The following is a 13,856-nucleotide window of genomic DNA, read 5'->3' as shown; positions in this document are numbered from 1 at the left end:
TACGAATGAGCGTCGCCTCATGGCGCGTTGCGCTTAAATGTGCATGCGGCGTCTTCAGCGCCGGCAACAGTGTCGATGCGCGTCCCTTCCAGAAATTTTCCTTTGGCGTGAGAAAACGAAGCTTCTAGAAGTTTCGAAGGCGTCCCTTTTTTGTGAGTGCTGGGAGTAAATAATATTTCAAATCGTAAACTTACTCGGACTTGCCGAGTTTTGTTTGTAAACATTTTCTCGAGTGCCCGCCTCGGTCCGCACGTGCGGATCAGCCTAGGCGCACGTGGTGGCCAGCCTTGCTGCACGCGCGGTCAGTCTAGGCGCACATGCGGTACGCCGGACTGCGTAAATGACCTTTCTTTTGTTTGAAATTCATGGGACTGCTTCAATCCCGAACATCTATAAACTTTAATTAACTGAGATGTAGAAATTGGAAAAAGTTCATTGGCCTTGTAGGATATTTAAGATACAGAATATTACTATTATTTTTGTGTCTCACATATCAGGATATTCATAATTATTATTTTTCTAATCTAATAAATAAACTATTATCTTTACCCACATTTATATTTTGGTGTATCCGTACAAATGTAATCATTGTATTAATATCAAATTATTTTTGAATTTTCATGTTGTTTAATAAATATATAAAATAAGTTTAAAAATTCTGTTTCTATACATATATAAATTTTTATGTTCATATTTAAAACTAGCAATGGTATAAAATCATATATTCATTTTTTATGAAATTTTGAAATTAATGAGTATTAATAATATACATAATAATAAAGAATTTTTCTAATTTTCTATTAACTAAATTTTAATTTTTTGTGATAAAATAATTATAAATTTATGGAAAAATTAAATGAGCCATTTTAAACTTTTTTATATTGTATAACAATTTTAAATGAATTTTGTAATTTATATCAACCAGTTTTGAATAATTTCTTAATATAAATTTAATTCGCCTGTCAATAAATAATGAACAAGTAATAATATTTTATTTATAGTTATAATATTATATAGTAAAAATATGTAGATAAAATTTTAACAAATATAAATTTATGTAATACATTGCAATACTAAGTCATGCTATTCATAGAAATATAAAAAATTTACATAATTCATAAGGCTGTGAAGGCTTTTTCATATATTTTTTTATTTGCCATTAACTGATATGGATAGTGATTATGTTTTTATTTGTATGTATTGATTTTCTTAAATATTCAATTTTTTTATGTACTTATTTAAGAGATTGGTCTTTTACATATGTATTTAATGATAACCACAATATGAATTTATTTTAATTCTTCATTAGAAATTATTGTATTTTTACACACTTTTTATTTTGAAAGAAAATTCTCTTCAGTATCATATTTATAATCATATATATTATATTTTGTTAAAACGTTAATGAAATTCATTTGTTTTATTAATATATTATTAGATATTTTATTGTTCGTTCTTCAATATTCTATTCATTACTGTTCTTTATTAATAAATCTGATGTTGAACTTCTTAATATATAGATAATAATAACTGTAGCTAAATTCTACATTGAAAATGCCATAATAACAAGTTATTATTTAGTTTATACATAGATTTTTCATACATAGTATAAATTATAAAACAATAATGCTGTCTTAATAAAATTTTACTTTGAATTTAAATTTTGATCAGAAAATTAAGAAGTACCTAAAACATTTACAATGTTAAAAAATATATTTCTAAATGTTATTAATATGTTAAAAATAAATGAGTTTGAAGTATTTTACAAAAATTAAGTATAAATATACGATTCAATATTATTAGTATAAAAATTAGAAATTATTTAACAAAAGAGTTTGAGAGTTTTAACAATATATTTACTAAATTATTTAATTTCAGGAAACTAACTTCCAAGAACCTGTAACATTATTTACAGATGATGAACTTAATAAAATGGGCCTACTGTATTACAGCGATAAGATTCATCGTGCATGTTTTGAATTACCTAGATTTATAGAAAAGGAATTTTTAATTTGAGAGTATTATGTAAAAAGATATATAAAAACAAATTTGTTCTTTTAAAAATAATTTACCAATTTATTATATAATGAATAGTTATATTTATTATTAATATATTGGTAAAAATCTTTAATCCCTTATAAAAATTTGAATAAATCAATCAAATACTTTACCTCAAATATTTTAAATTGGGTTTACATTATAGAAGATATCAAACAATTATTAAAAATATAAATTGATACTTTGTACTAAATCTAGAACTACATGTTAATGAAAAAAGTGTCTATTTATAATTAAAGAAAACATGTAAAATATAAAATTCACTATGTTTAATTATATGAATTTCCCATACTAGTAAAATAAGGATAAATTATTTTATTTTATAAAAATTTTAATTATTTTAACAATTAACATAGTTATTATATTACACAAGATATATTTAGTAACTGTCTGAGATCAAACTACAACGCTTCCCTGAGATGGTGAAGGGAGGCTTGCTGGCAAGTGGAATGGACAATGCAATAATTCTGCCTTTGTATGAGTTGGTTTTCCCTTTATTGAATATAATGATATAATAAATAATCAGTAGTCTATTAAGGTGGGATAGAATGAATGATACAATGAATGGGTGAGAGTTTCTTCAGGTGATGTGACTGATGATAATCTTATAAGTGTATTCTTGAGTGTGGCGCGTGATTGACGCCACCGATTGCCGCTACCGATGCGCTGGAGAGGCCTGGGTAGTGGCGTTGGTGTGTGACGTCACAGATGAATGGCAATGATGCCGTGGTTTGGGTATTGCTGCTTACTTAGTTCACGGAGACGTGTGTTAGTGATTCGTAAGAACGTGTGTAATAGCGTAGTTTACGTGTGTGGAGTCGATCTCAGTTGTATTGATGGTACGTAAGGACGTGTGTAATAGCGTAGCTTACGTGTGTGGATAGATCGTTGTGTATTGGAGGTGACCTCTATGTAAGTGGTGTTTCACTTGTAGGATGGCGATTTGTGTGAATTGAAGGCGATCTCTGTGTAAATGGCGTTGACTTGTAGAACAATAATTTAATCTTGATGATTGCTTGATTGAACTAGTCAGAGGACGAGAGCGTCATGTGCAGCTCCTTAAATATTCTCGTATAAACAAGCTGCGTCGAAAGTGCATCGGTGGCCACTGTAATCAGTTTATCATTATATAAATTTAGTTGTCATACAAATTTGCAAATTAATTTAATAAATTAAGTAAATTTATTAAAGTAAATGTAACTAAAATTTATTGCAAACTTTTCCATAAAATTTTAATTTTATTTTGTTTGGCACGTATTCAATCTAATAGAAAAGTACTTAAAGAGTTATTTAGTATATTTTACACAATACATTTTTAATGATTTTTAATTTACATTAAAATGTTCTTAATAATAGTATATTGTAAGTAGGAAATATTTATATATTTTAATATAAAACTGATTTTTATTTATTAAAAGAATATTCATTAATAATAATAACTTAAAATTATTAATAATAATATATATGATGGATTCTAAAATTTAAAAAAAAGAAAGAATAGAGGTTAAAGATATAAAGTAACAACATAAAAATTATAAAAAAATATTTACAAAAATCAATAGAGATCGCCGGACCTTTAGATCTCAGATTTCTGTAAACATCCTGGACGAGAATTTTCGTATACTTGTTATGTTTTGGTTTCAAATGGCCCGCAATGTTAAATGGTCTTCAGGTAATAACATTGCCCGAAATTCTCAAACGTTATTACGCCTTATTTTTTCTTTCGTCGAATTCTCGAAACATCTAGACTTTTCTTTCTGCGCCTCATGTAATATTCCAGTTGTTGCCAACTAAGTGAGCCGCCGTGTGGATATATTAGGCAAGCACGCGACGTGCCTCGCTCTTTTGCTAAACACTTCTTGCTGAAGCTCCATCTTACTGAACTGCGCTTCCTACAAACCTCTTGCCGTGACCCGACCACATTGAACCGATCTAACCCTCTACCAGTAGAAGCCATGGCACGGGTTTCGGTTTGCCCTCAGCAAAGCCGCCATGGAACGATCAAGCCTACGGTTTTCGTGCGCGTATTCAAAAGGCTTATAAGCTCATTGTAATTCTAACTCTCGTTTAAACAACTGTTACTACCACTTGGTGTTTTAGTATATACTGTGACGACGACACGTGGCCGCATTTTCGGCAACCAACCTAAGATACACGTACATTATTAAAAGGAATCAGTAAGATAAGGTAGTGATTTAACAGTGAAGCCAGTTGGAATCGTAATCAAAAGGGGCACGCCAGCCACGCAGCAAAATCAACATACCTTGTCGGTAGTTTACAAGGAACATCTCTTTATAATATTTTAAATAAGCTACTCACTTACGCACAAATTAAGTTTCATATAACTTATATTCAAAGAGTCGATAAAGGTGATAGAGTAAGCTCTCTGACTAACAATTCTGAGAACGTACATTCACCTCCATACAATCGTCACAGGTGACGCAATACGCTCTCGCAGGCGAACACGCTGGAGAATGTAGGTTCCTCCACGACATTAGACAAGAGACGCAACACGCTCAATTACATTGTCAAGGCCAGACAACGGTTTATAAAATAATCGACTATAAATACATTTGCATCAAGTTCTTCAGAGCTTAAAAATCGAACACTGTAAATAATATAATGTTAAATATATCTCAAATTAGCAATTTTTTTCTCATTCATTTTATTATATTGAGACGACCCTTGAAATAAAGAATGCTCAAAAACTTCTATCTATAAGTACATAATTTATATTACACATTTAAGATCAGAAATATTTTAAAAATCCTCAACTTAATTAGTTTTGTTAAGTTTAAAGCGGTCTCTCTTTGAACAAATTCTTCAATAACAGTAGAATTGTAATTATTAGTCAAAAAAATATATCACTTCATCAATGTATATATGGTTTGGCGCGATTAAAGGATGTCAAAGATACTACTTATAAAAGGGATGAAAAAATCAATACCTTGATTGCATTTTATATCATCAATACTCTTAACATTTTGTTCATACATTTACTTTATTTATTTCTTTTTATTCATTCGTTCGTTGCTTTCTGCTTTGTTAGTAACTGACTATATAGATATCGTATTCACAGGTACTGAACTTATAATAATGCAAATTCATATATTCATAAATATTTATAAAGTATAAATCCTATACTTTTATAAAAAATTAATTAATTGCTTTAGTCCATTACAAATTTCTTTCAACATAGATTATGCAATTTTATACTTAAATATACATTTTAATTACTCACATTTACTCTTAGAAAAACAACATTCAATGTTGTAAATAGCTACTTAGACAATTGGAATCTTTATTGATCTCAAATTAAATGTATTGTATGAGGTCTTCGGTGTCCTATAATTAAAATGAATTTGTTATTACAAGATTATATTACGTTATCTTAAACAATCTAACAAATAAACTGTTATTTGATAGTCTGTCTAAATTCTTCTATATTTAAAACACCTAAATTCATCAACCTAAATTAATCTTTAATAATAGTATCATTTAGCATTATGATAAAGAAAGATAATTGTTTATCAATTTAAAATATAATTATATATTCAAAATAATCATAGATTTATGAAATATTCAAGTAAAGTGAAAATATTTATTGGATGGATTATTAAAAAATATAGTAAAAATTTATAAAACCAAATATGGAATAATATCAGGAAAATTTAAATGATTTCATAGTTATAAAATCATGGGAACATCAGGTCTCTTTATTTTGTCTGCCATAATTGGTACTTTAAACAAATTAAAATAATATTATGTAATTAATTTGAAGTAATACAAACGATAAAACTAATTGGTGAAGATCTAATAATTAATAATATAGTGAAAATTAGTTTATAACAGTAATTTAATAAAATTAATTTACTACGTTAATAAAAACACGCTCAAGTTGAAAAGTATTCAATATGAAATAAAAAAATTTACTCGAGATTTTTCATATGTTTAGTTACTATAGAATATTAATAAATACAAAAACCTAGATTTATTTTTGATTAATTTGAATATATTTTCAAAGTTGATTGTAGTTTAATAAACAAAAAATAGCTACAACTTTTATAAGAATTACGTTAAAATTTTATTTTTACAAAATTTCTAATTAATGTAAAGTTAGATATCTACAATATATATATATATATATAATATATATATATATATAAATCTATGATGGTTGATTTAAGAATATTATTCAACTAGTTTTTGAGATTTTTAAATTAGAATGGTGTTGGAAATAATTTAGGATATATAGTTAAATAAATATTTTGTAACTAAAGAGATTTACGTTTAAACATTTTTGTACAATATTTCGTATGCTAGAATGTTTGTATCAAGAAGCTTTATACCTAGTATGCAATATCATAATTCTTTTGTTATTTAACAATTGCTAGATTAATAATATAACGTTGATATTTATCGAAACCTATAAACCATTGTTTTTTATACTATGTTATTTTCACTAATTAATTGATTTAATTATATTAAAATAGTATAATAAAAATATTTGTAAATTTTTCATATATTATTATTCATCATTATTATCAATCATATTATTCAATGTGTTAGAGATTCTGTATCAGAACGCTGATATTACGCTGTGTAAGATGTAATAGATTATGTTACAAATCAGTTGTTGAAATGAAAATAATAGAAACATCACATTAATTTTATATGCATATTGGACAATTAAATTGTAACATGACTTCAATACATGTGATTTTTCGTAACATACATTTATGAATACAGAAATAGAGAATGAAGGGTACTTTGCATTTAAAAAAAAATATCTTCTTACTTTCACAACGAATTACATTCTAAATACCTTTAACAAAGTACATTAACTAAATTAATTAATGGAAATTTGGAAAATATATTGAAGATTAAGATATGTCTTATTTTTATGTAATAAAGCATTGGTTTTAATTTTTTTTTATTCTTACAAAAAAATAACATACATTTATGTTATAAAAATAGTTTTTTGTATATTGTAATAAATGAAAAATAAATTATTTAGTATCTTAATATATACACATCATATGAATATTATATTAAATACACATATCAATATAATATAAAAATACATCATCCAATTTAGACTTAAAGAAACAAAATATATAAAGTATATAATTGATTTTTCAATTATTCAATCAAATATTTTTTTATTTTTCAGTAATGTAATAATTAACTTAAAATGATTTGATATTTTTGCCAACATTCATTATTCTAGTTTAAATATATTATAATATTTACAGTTTACAATAATATAATAAGAAATTATTTATAATTATATGCAAATAATTCAGATGAACATTTTTTTATACATACAACAATCTAATATACTAATTTGAATTTTTTAAGAAATATCTTTTACAATACTCAAAATCTTGCGGTAACAAGGGAATTGCATTTTGTAGGATTTGATTAAGATTTAATTTTTTAAAAATAAAATTATTCGATGATTGAGGAACATAATTTTGTTGTTCTAAAGCAACTACAACACAATGAAATGAATCTAATAATGATTCTTCAAAGGTCCATGGCTGTATTTTATTATTAATACATAACATAGTATTTGTTATTATCTGGTCTTGTTCCAATTTGGAATGGATATCAAAAATTATTTTACTTAAATTTACTGTTAATCCTGTTCCAATTGCTTTAACATAACTTTCCTTTAAAGCCCAATTTCTGCAGAAATTTACAATTTTATTTTGTTCAGATGTTTGTAATGTACCTCTAATTTTATTCCATTCTAATTCTGAAAAATGTTTATTCATAATTCTGAAAAATTCATTTACACTTTTGCCTCCATTATATTCAAGTTTCATAACATCAACACCAATATTTGTTTGTTTAATTTCTCCAGCAAGAACAGTATAAGAACCATGATGAGAAATATTAAAACTGACAATTGGAGTTTTAGAATTGGTAACATATTTTGGTTTGTTATTAGTATCTCTAAACAATTCTATAGAGTTATATGGCATTCCAGTGGTATCACTAATAAATTTTCTAATCATTAGTCTTCCAATTAATGATGCTTTAACATCTTTTTTAAAAACAAGTTTGTCAATTCGATTTTTTTCTTCAATTTGTAAACATGATGACGCTAATAAAAATTCCGATTCTGAAGGCTCCCACCTTGATGTATTGAATGCCCACCTTATACTTGTCATATTTTGTTTCTGTAAAAATTAATAAAAAATCCAGAAATATAAATTATTTTAAAAAAAATTCATAAATCTATCAATAACATTTCTTGTGAAAAAATCCGTATAAAATTACATTATGATTATGATATTAATATGATTACAAATATACCACACGTATTTGCATGTCCATTGATCAAAATATCTATGAAATGAACTGAAATCCGTAATAATGTATGTCAATTTTAGAGTAACTGATGGTTTTCTAAAGTCAATGGCGTGACACGCTTGCGCATTAAACAATATGAAAATTTTTACTATAGGAATTCTTTTTACAAAGTATATCAATTCAAATATATAGTTACAGAAAATAAATTTTTGAATATTTTTTTCGAGCCAAATTTGATAGAAATTCGAAAACTTATTTTAATGCATCTTTCTATCCATGAACGTTGTAAATTGATTTATTTGATTTTAACAAAATATAAAATTAATCCATTTTTAAATAATGTTAAGTATTTAGAGTAAATTTAGACACAAACTTTAAAGAATTTAACAAAAATTTTATTAAAAGTTCTAATAAAATTCTACAAAATTAGGAATGAAGAAGTAATGTAAAAATAGAAAAACCTCAAAAATTTACAATAAGTTTCTATATTTATAATAAAATTTATATTAGCAACATATTAGCAATTAGCTTAACAAATGTTAACAGTAAGACTCAGCTTTTTAAAGATTGTTTTCAAATATTAGTGTTTCTTTATTAAATTTATTATTTTGTCTATAATTAGAATATTTTTATTATATTATTGGAGATGTACATATTTCATGCATTCATATTTGCTATGTAAGATGATATGCACCGTAATATATTAGTATTCCATTAAATCCTTGCGTCAATTCATCCATCGTTTAAACGAGTTGTATTGAATTGTAATTAAACAATGTAAATGTATAGTGTTACAGCTTTTTAATGATATAACGTGTATTTAACATGAAAATAACGGGTGCTAGTTCAAATTGTATTACACTGTAAATAAATTTTAAATGAAGGCGAGATCATATGAGCTGATCGATACATGGTTATGTGAGTGCAAATCAAGAGCAAATCAAGGAATAAACTGAATAAATGAATTAAAAAAGTAAACATTTAATAATTTCGATTCTCTAAATTAGAAAAAAATTAAGTTAGTAGGTTAATTAAATTTTTAAATATAAAATATATTATAATAATTTTACATTGTTAACGAAACATTTAATCAATTTAAAAGACTAGGTCATAGTTATTTAAATATGGAGATAATCTATATTAAAATAGAAAAAATATATCATTTAAAAAAGAAATAAAAATATAAACAGAAATTACAATTATAATTTTATTTATTCAGTTGCAAAATATATAAAATATTCATAAAGTTTGTGCTGAAAATCAAATTATTTATATTAAACACAAAATAATCAATGTTGTTCATTAGCTAATTTTATAAAATTGGCTTTAATGTTATTCAACGACAATAAAGATTTTGAATACAGCAATTTTTAATTTTTTAATTTGGAACTAAATAAAAATGTTTGCAATTATTTGAATATATTTTAGTACTTATTTTTATAAAACAAAGCTCATTAACAAAACCAAGAATCATAAGTTATCTTACTATTATTAAATATGTGAATATAATATTTGTAACTATAATATTTGTAATCCTATATATAAATTTCCTAATTTTCATTAGAAATAATTATTTATTTATTTGTTAATTCTTTAATTAGATAATCATGGCTAATTTATATTATAGTATAATTTTCCAATCTAAGTCAATCATCTCAGAATATCAGCAATTCTATAGCATCAAATTTGAGAAGGTGTATTTTATTATATTTTTAAAAACTATTGTTTTGTATTTTGAACTAGCAAAAATTTGTTGCAATTAATAATTATTATCTTTATGCTTCATAATTTTTAAAAATTATATATGCATATTACTAATTAGATAAATTCACATGTACTGGATTTAAAAATCCAACTAGATTAAGTTAATTCTGAAGCTTTACAGTATGATTTTTTAAATTCTATCCTATTATTGTTATTATTGTGACGTTCTATTATTTCACTCAGAAATTTATGGGACGTGCATCATAACATGGACTGTTTTTACACATAATTGTCAATAATTTATCGCATCAGCTCAAAAATAAAGATACTTGAAAATATAATTCAGTTTATTCTAATCAGATTGTAAGAATATATATTATACGCGTATATAGTGAGTGAGTATTTTTGTTAAGTATAAGTGAGTTTAGACCTGTTTAATTGAAATTAGCAGCTACTATAATATAAGTATCTTTGTGTTTTACTATAATAAAATATTTATTTATCAAGATAATATTAACTGTTACTTTCTTGACAAAGTAATAAACTAACCTTGTTTACATTCTTGAATTTCCTATTTTTATATAGTTAATTATACTTTATATTTATATTTGTGAATTATTACAACTTATTTTTAGGAAATAAACTAAAAATATTCTTAGTTTTATTTACACATGTCATAAGAAGGTATATCAAAATTAAATGTGTTCTCAGCTTATTATTTTTGTTTATTCATATATATATATATATATATATATATATATATATATATATATGTATTGCAAGAATACTTGGTTATATTTATATACATATTAATAGAATGATTATAAAATTATGATTTTATATTTTTTATTGTTAAAAATGTAGTAGTGTTAATGTTAATTGTTTTGTTGAATAAATATTTTAAATATTACCAAATAATTAATGATATTAATAAAATAATTATATAATTATTTTCAAAGAAACAAAGTTTAAAACAAACAAAAACAAAGTAAAAAAAAAAAATTAATAAAAAAAAAATTAATTATAATAAAATTATAAGAAGTTTTCAAACAAAAAATTAAAAAAAGGAAAAATAATTAAAATATTCCAAAATACAAATAAATATATAAGTAAAACAAAAAATAACAGAAAAAAAGAAACGCAAAGGCTGAATTTAAATTTAAAAATTTAAATAATAGTGCAGTAAACAAATTTTAATTAATGAAAATATGAAACATTAAAATAATTTGATATAATCATTATAAGAGAAAAAAGAAAATAAAAATAACATAAGCTATAAAAGAATCGAATAAAAGAATTAAAGAAGAAATTATATTCAATGTTTAATAGATATAAAAGAACAAAAACAAATTTCTTTATGTAAGTAATAATTTCATTTTTTAATTCCTAATAGACTATAATTATTACACAGATTTAAGTCAAATTAAAACATTTAAAAATATTAATCTTTGTGAATAAAAATTTATAAAATGGAAATAGAGAATGGGTACAGAGTGTAAAAAAAGAGAAATACAAAAATTAGTAAATTTAATCGATACAGCAGGGAAATAGAAGTATAAAAAATGACCAAATTTAAATAAAAGAGGAATATCAATAAGCACAAGAATGAAGGATAGTATATAGTACAAGAGATTTGTGTAGAAAATTGGAAAAAAATTTTTTAAATAATTGAAATAAAGGTTAATAAAAAATCATTAGGATCAATTTTTTGAAGAATGAAATATGAAAGTTTATTTTAAAGAATGTAAGTGAAAATATGAAAACAAAAAAGTTTATATGGTGGAAAAAGGTTATGACAAATAAAGAAATAAAGAAATTAAAATAATATATTTCAGAATATTAAAAAAAAAATAAATATACATAATCTACATACTAAGCATACTAAATATTATATACAAAGTATATATAGGAATGTGAAACAAAAAATTAATGAATGAAGTACAAAAAAATGAAAAAAACTTATGTTATAATTTAATAAAGATGTGTAATAGATGCAATGTATGAAATTGATAATAATGCATACAAGACACTTAATAGCAAAAGAAATAAGGCATTTGATTATTTTGTAAATTTGAAAGTATATTTTAATAGAATAATTATAAAAATTATGTAGAGAACTTTATAAAGAATAGTAATATGAGTGCATTATCTGTTTATATATATATATATATATATATATATATATAACAAATCTAGGAAAAGAAATGAAAAAGGCAAATAGAGAAATGTTCAGAAGAGAGAAAAAAATTTAAAATGTGTTCACATTTTTAAAATGCCTGTAAAGAAAAATATTAGCTTGTAACTGCTTTAAAAAATACTATAAAAATAATTGAGAAAAAAAAGAAGTAATATAAAAAAAAATATAACAAAAAGTAAGTAAATCTAATAAATATTAAAAATGGTTATATAGAAACAGTGGTTAAAGAAAAAATAAAATAAATACTGGAAGTGTATCAACTACTAAGTACTTAAGAAAGTAGAAAATAATAAAGCAGATTAAGCAAAGCTAATGAAAACAATAGAAGTAATATAATACATATGTAATAAAGTTTTCAACAATTGTTTTATAGTACAATTTCGAATTTACTCAAAATTTGAAAACAATATATCTATAGACTTTATAATGACTTTTTTTTTAATTATATAGGATATTGCAGATATAAATTATATATGTTAAGGGATTTTGAAAATTCATGGTTTACAGTATTGATAGACCTACTTTTAGTATATCTTGGCATAAATATCCATTATTAATATGATTAAAAATAGAAATATTTTTAAGATACATGCTCTTTTTTTAATATAATCGCTCTAGCTAGAAATAGATGAGATGTATATCTTAGTATAAATTGTATGCTAATACAAATAGTTATTTATTTGAATTAAAAAGAATAGTTTATTAACCATCAAATAATAATGCTAATTATTAATATAGAAAATATTAATCATTTGATAAATATATTACAATTACAATTTGTACAATTTAAAGTGAGTACTTATTTTATTCTTTATTGGGACAATATATATAGATGTCTAATAAGTGAAAGGCTTTGAAAATTTGATGTAAGATTATTGCTTTAACCTTTAATTTTTTGTAATTTGTTTATATTGAAATAGCTTTTAATTATACTTTTTTATTTTATTTGTATAATGTTTGTACTATTTCTATTCCTTAAAATGTGTTCTAACGATGTTTACACACACTGTACATATTTAAAGCCATTCCACTTATGTCCATTCCTAAGTATTGATAAATAAACTGAACTATTGAACTTGGCAGTTTGAGCCAGAAAATTAAATACATTTGATCCTTCAAACCGGATCAAATACACAAGCTTTCGAACATGGACAAATCACTATACTTGTAATGCTAGAAAGGTATAACATTTACGATATAATGATTTAGTTAAATTACTCGATTTTGATTTGCTGTATGTATTATATTTCTTAAGTTGTTTAAAAATATATTTTTATATTGACATAGGTTATAATTTTTAAACTATATGGTCAGTAAAAAAGGAAGTGGAATTAAAAAGTAAAGATCTGAATTTTCATAATTTAAGTAAAGGAAAAGTCATTGAAATAATTTTATAAAATCTAATTTATAATTGATGGCATTTTCTCAGCAAAACTCAAGAGGTAAGTAATATAACCATTTTATTAAATTGAAAACATAATTTAAAATAATTTTTATTAGATAAAGTTTTAAAGGTATACAAAAATATATTATAAATATTTTTCACTATATTAGATAAGATGTGAAAATGAAATGT

General features: G+C 23.5%; 2 protein-coding genes across 3 annotated transcripts in view; one reads left to right on the top strand and one right to left on the bottom strand.

The window, feature by feature from the left end:
• The window catches only part of SpdS (Spermidine Synthase), a 29,122-nt gene extending 24,915 nt beyond the window's left edge, over nt 1-4,207 (top strand). Inside the window, exon 4 of one of the 2 annotated variants that reach the window (XM_011505582.1) lies at nt 4,159-4,207. In XM_011505582.1, coding sequence (XP_011503884.1) covers nt 4,159-4,170 — 12 coding nt within the window. In that variant the 3' untranslated portion in view covers nt 4,171-4,207. Of the gene's footprint in view, nt 1-1,878; nt 2,062-4,158 lie in introns of those variants that run through there. The other variant, XM_011505580.1, reaches the window with a different exon arrangement.
• Nucleotides 4,208-7,418: 3,211 nt separating this feature from the next.
• Nucleotides 7,419-8,263, bottom strand: LOC105366964 (L-aminoadipate-semialdehyde dehydrogenase-phosphopantetheinyl transferase; the record flags this gene model as incomplete). Its single annotated transcript, XM_011505579.1, has 1 exon — nt 7,419-8,263. A coding segment is annotated over exon 1 (819 nt), but the record flags the coding sequence as incomplete, so codon positions are not given.
• Between the last annotated feature and the right edge of the window lie 5,593 nt (nt 8,264-13,856).

The sequence above is a fragment of the Ceratosolen solmsi genome, unplaced genomic scaffold (genome assembly GCF_000503995.2).
Source record: "Ceratosolen solmsi marchali unplaced genomic scaffold, CerSol_1.0 scaffold32, whole genome shotgun sequence".
Classification (NCBI taxonomy): Eukaryota; Metazoa; Arthropoda; class Insecta; order Hymenoptera; family Agaonidae; genus Ceratosolen; species Ceratosolen solmsi.
Note: the sequence above shows the minus strand (reverse complement) of the source record. Positions and strands in the feature narration are given on the sequence as shown.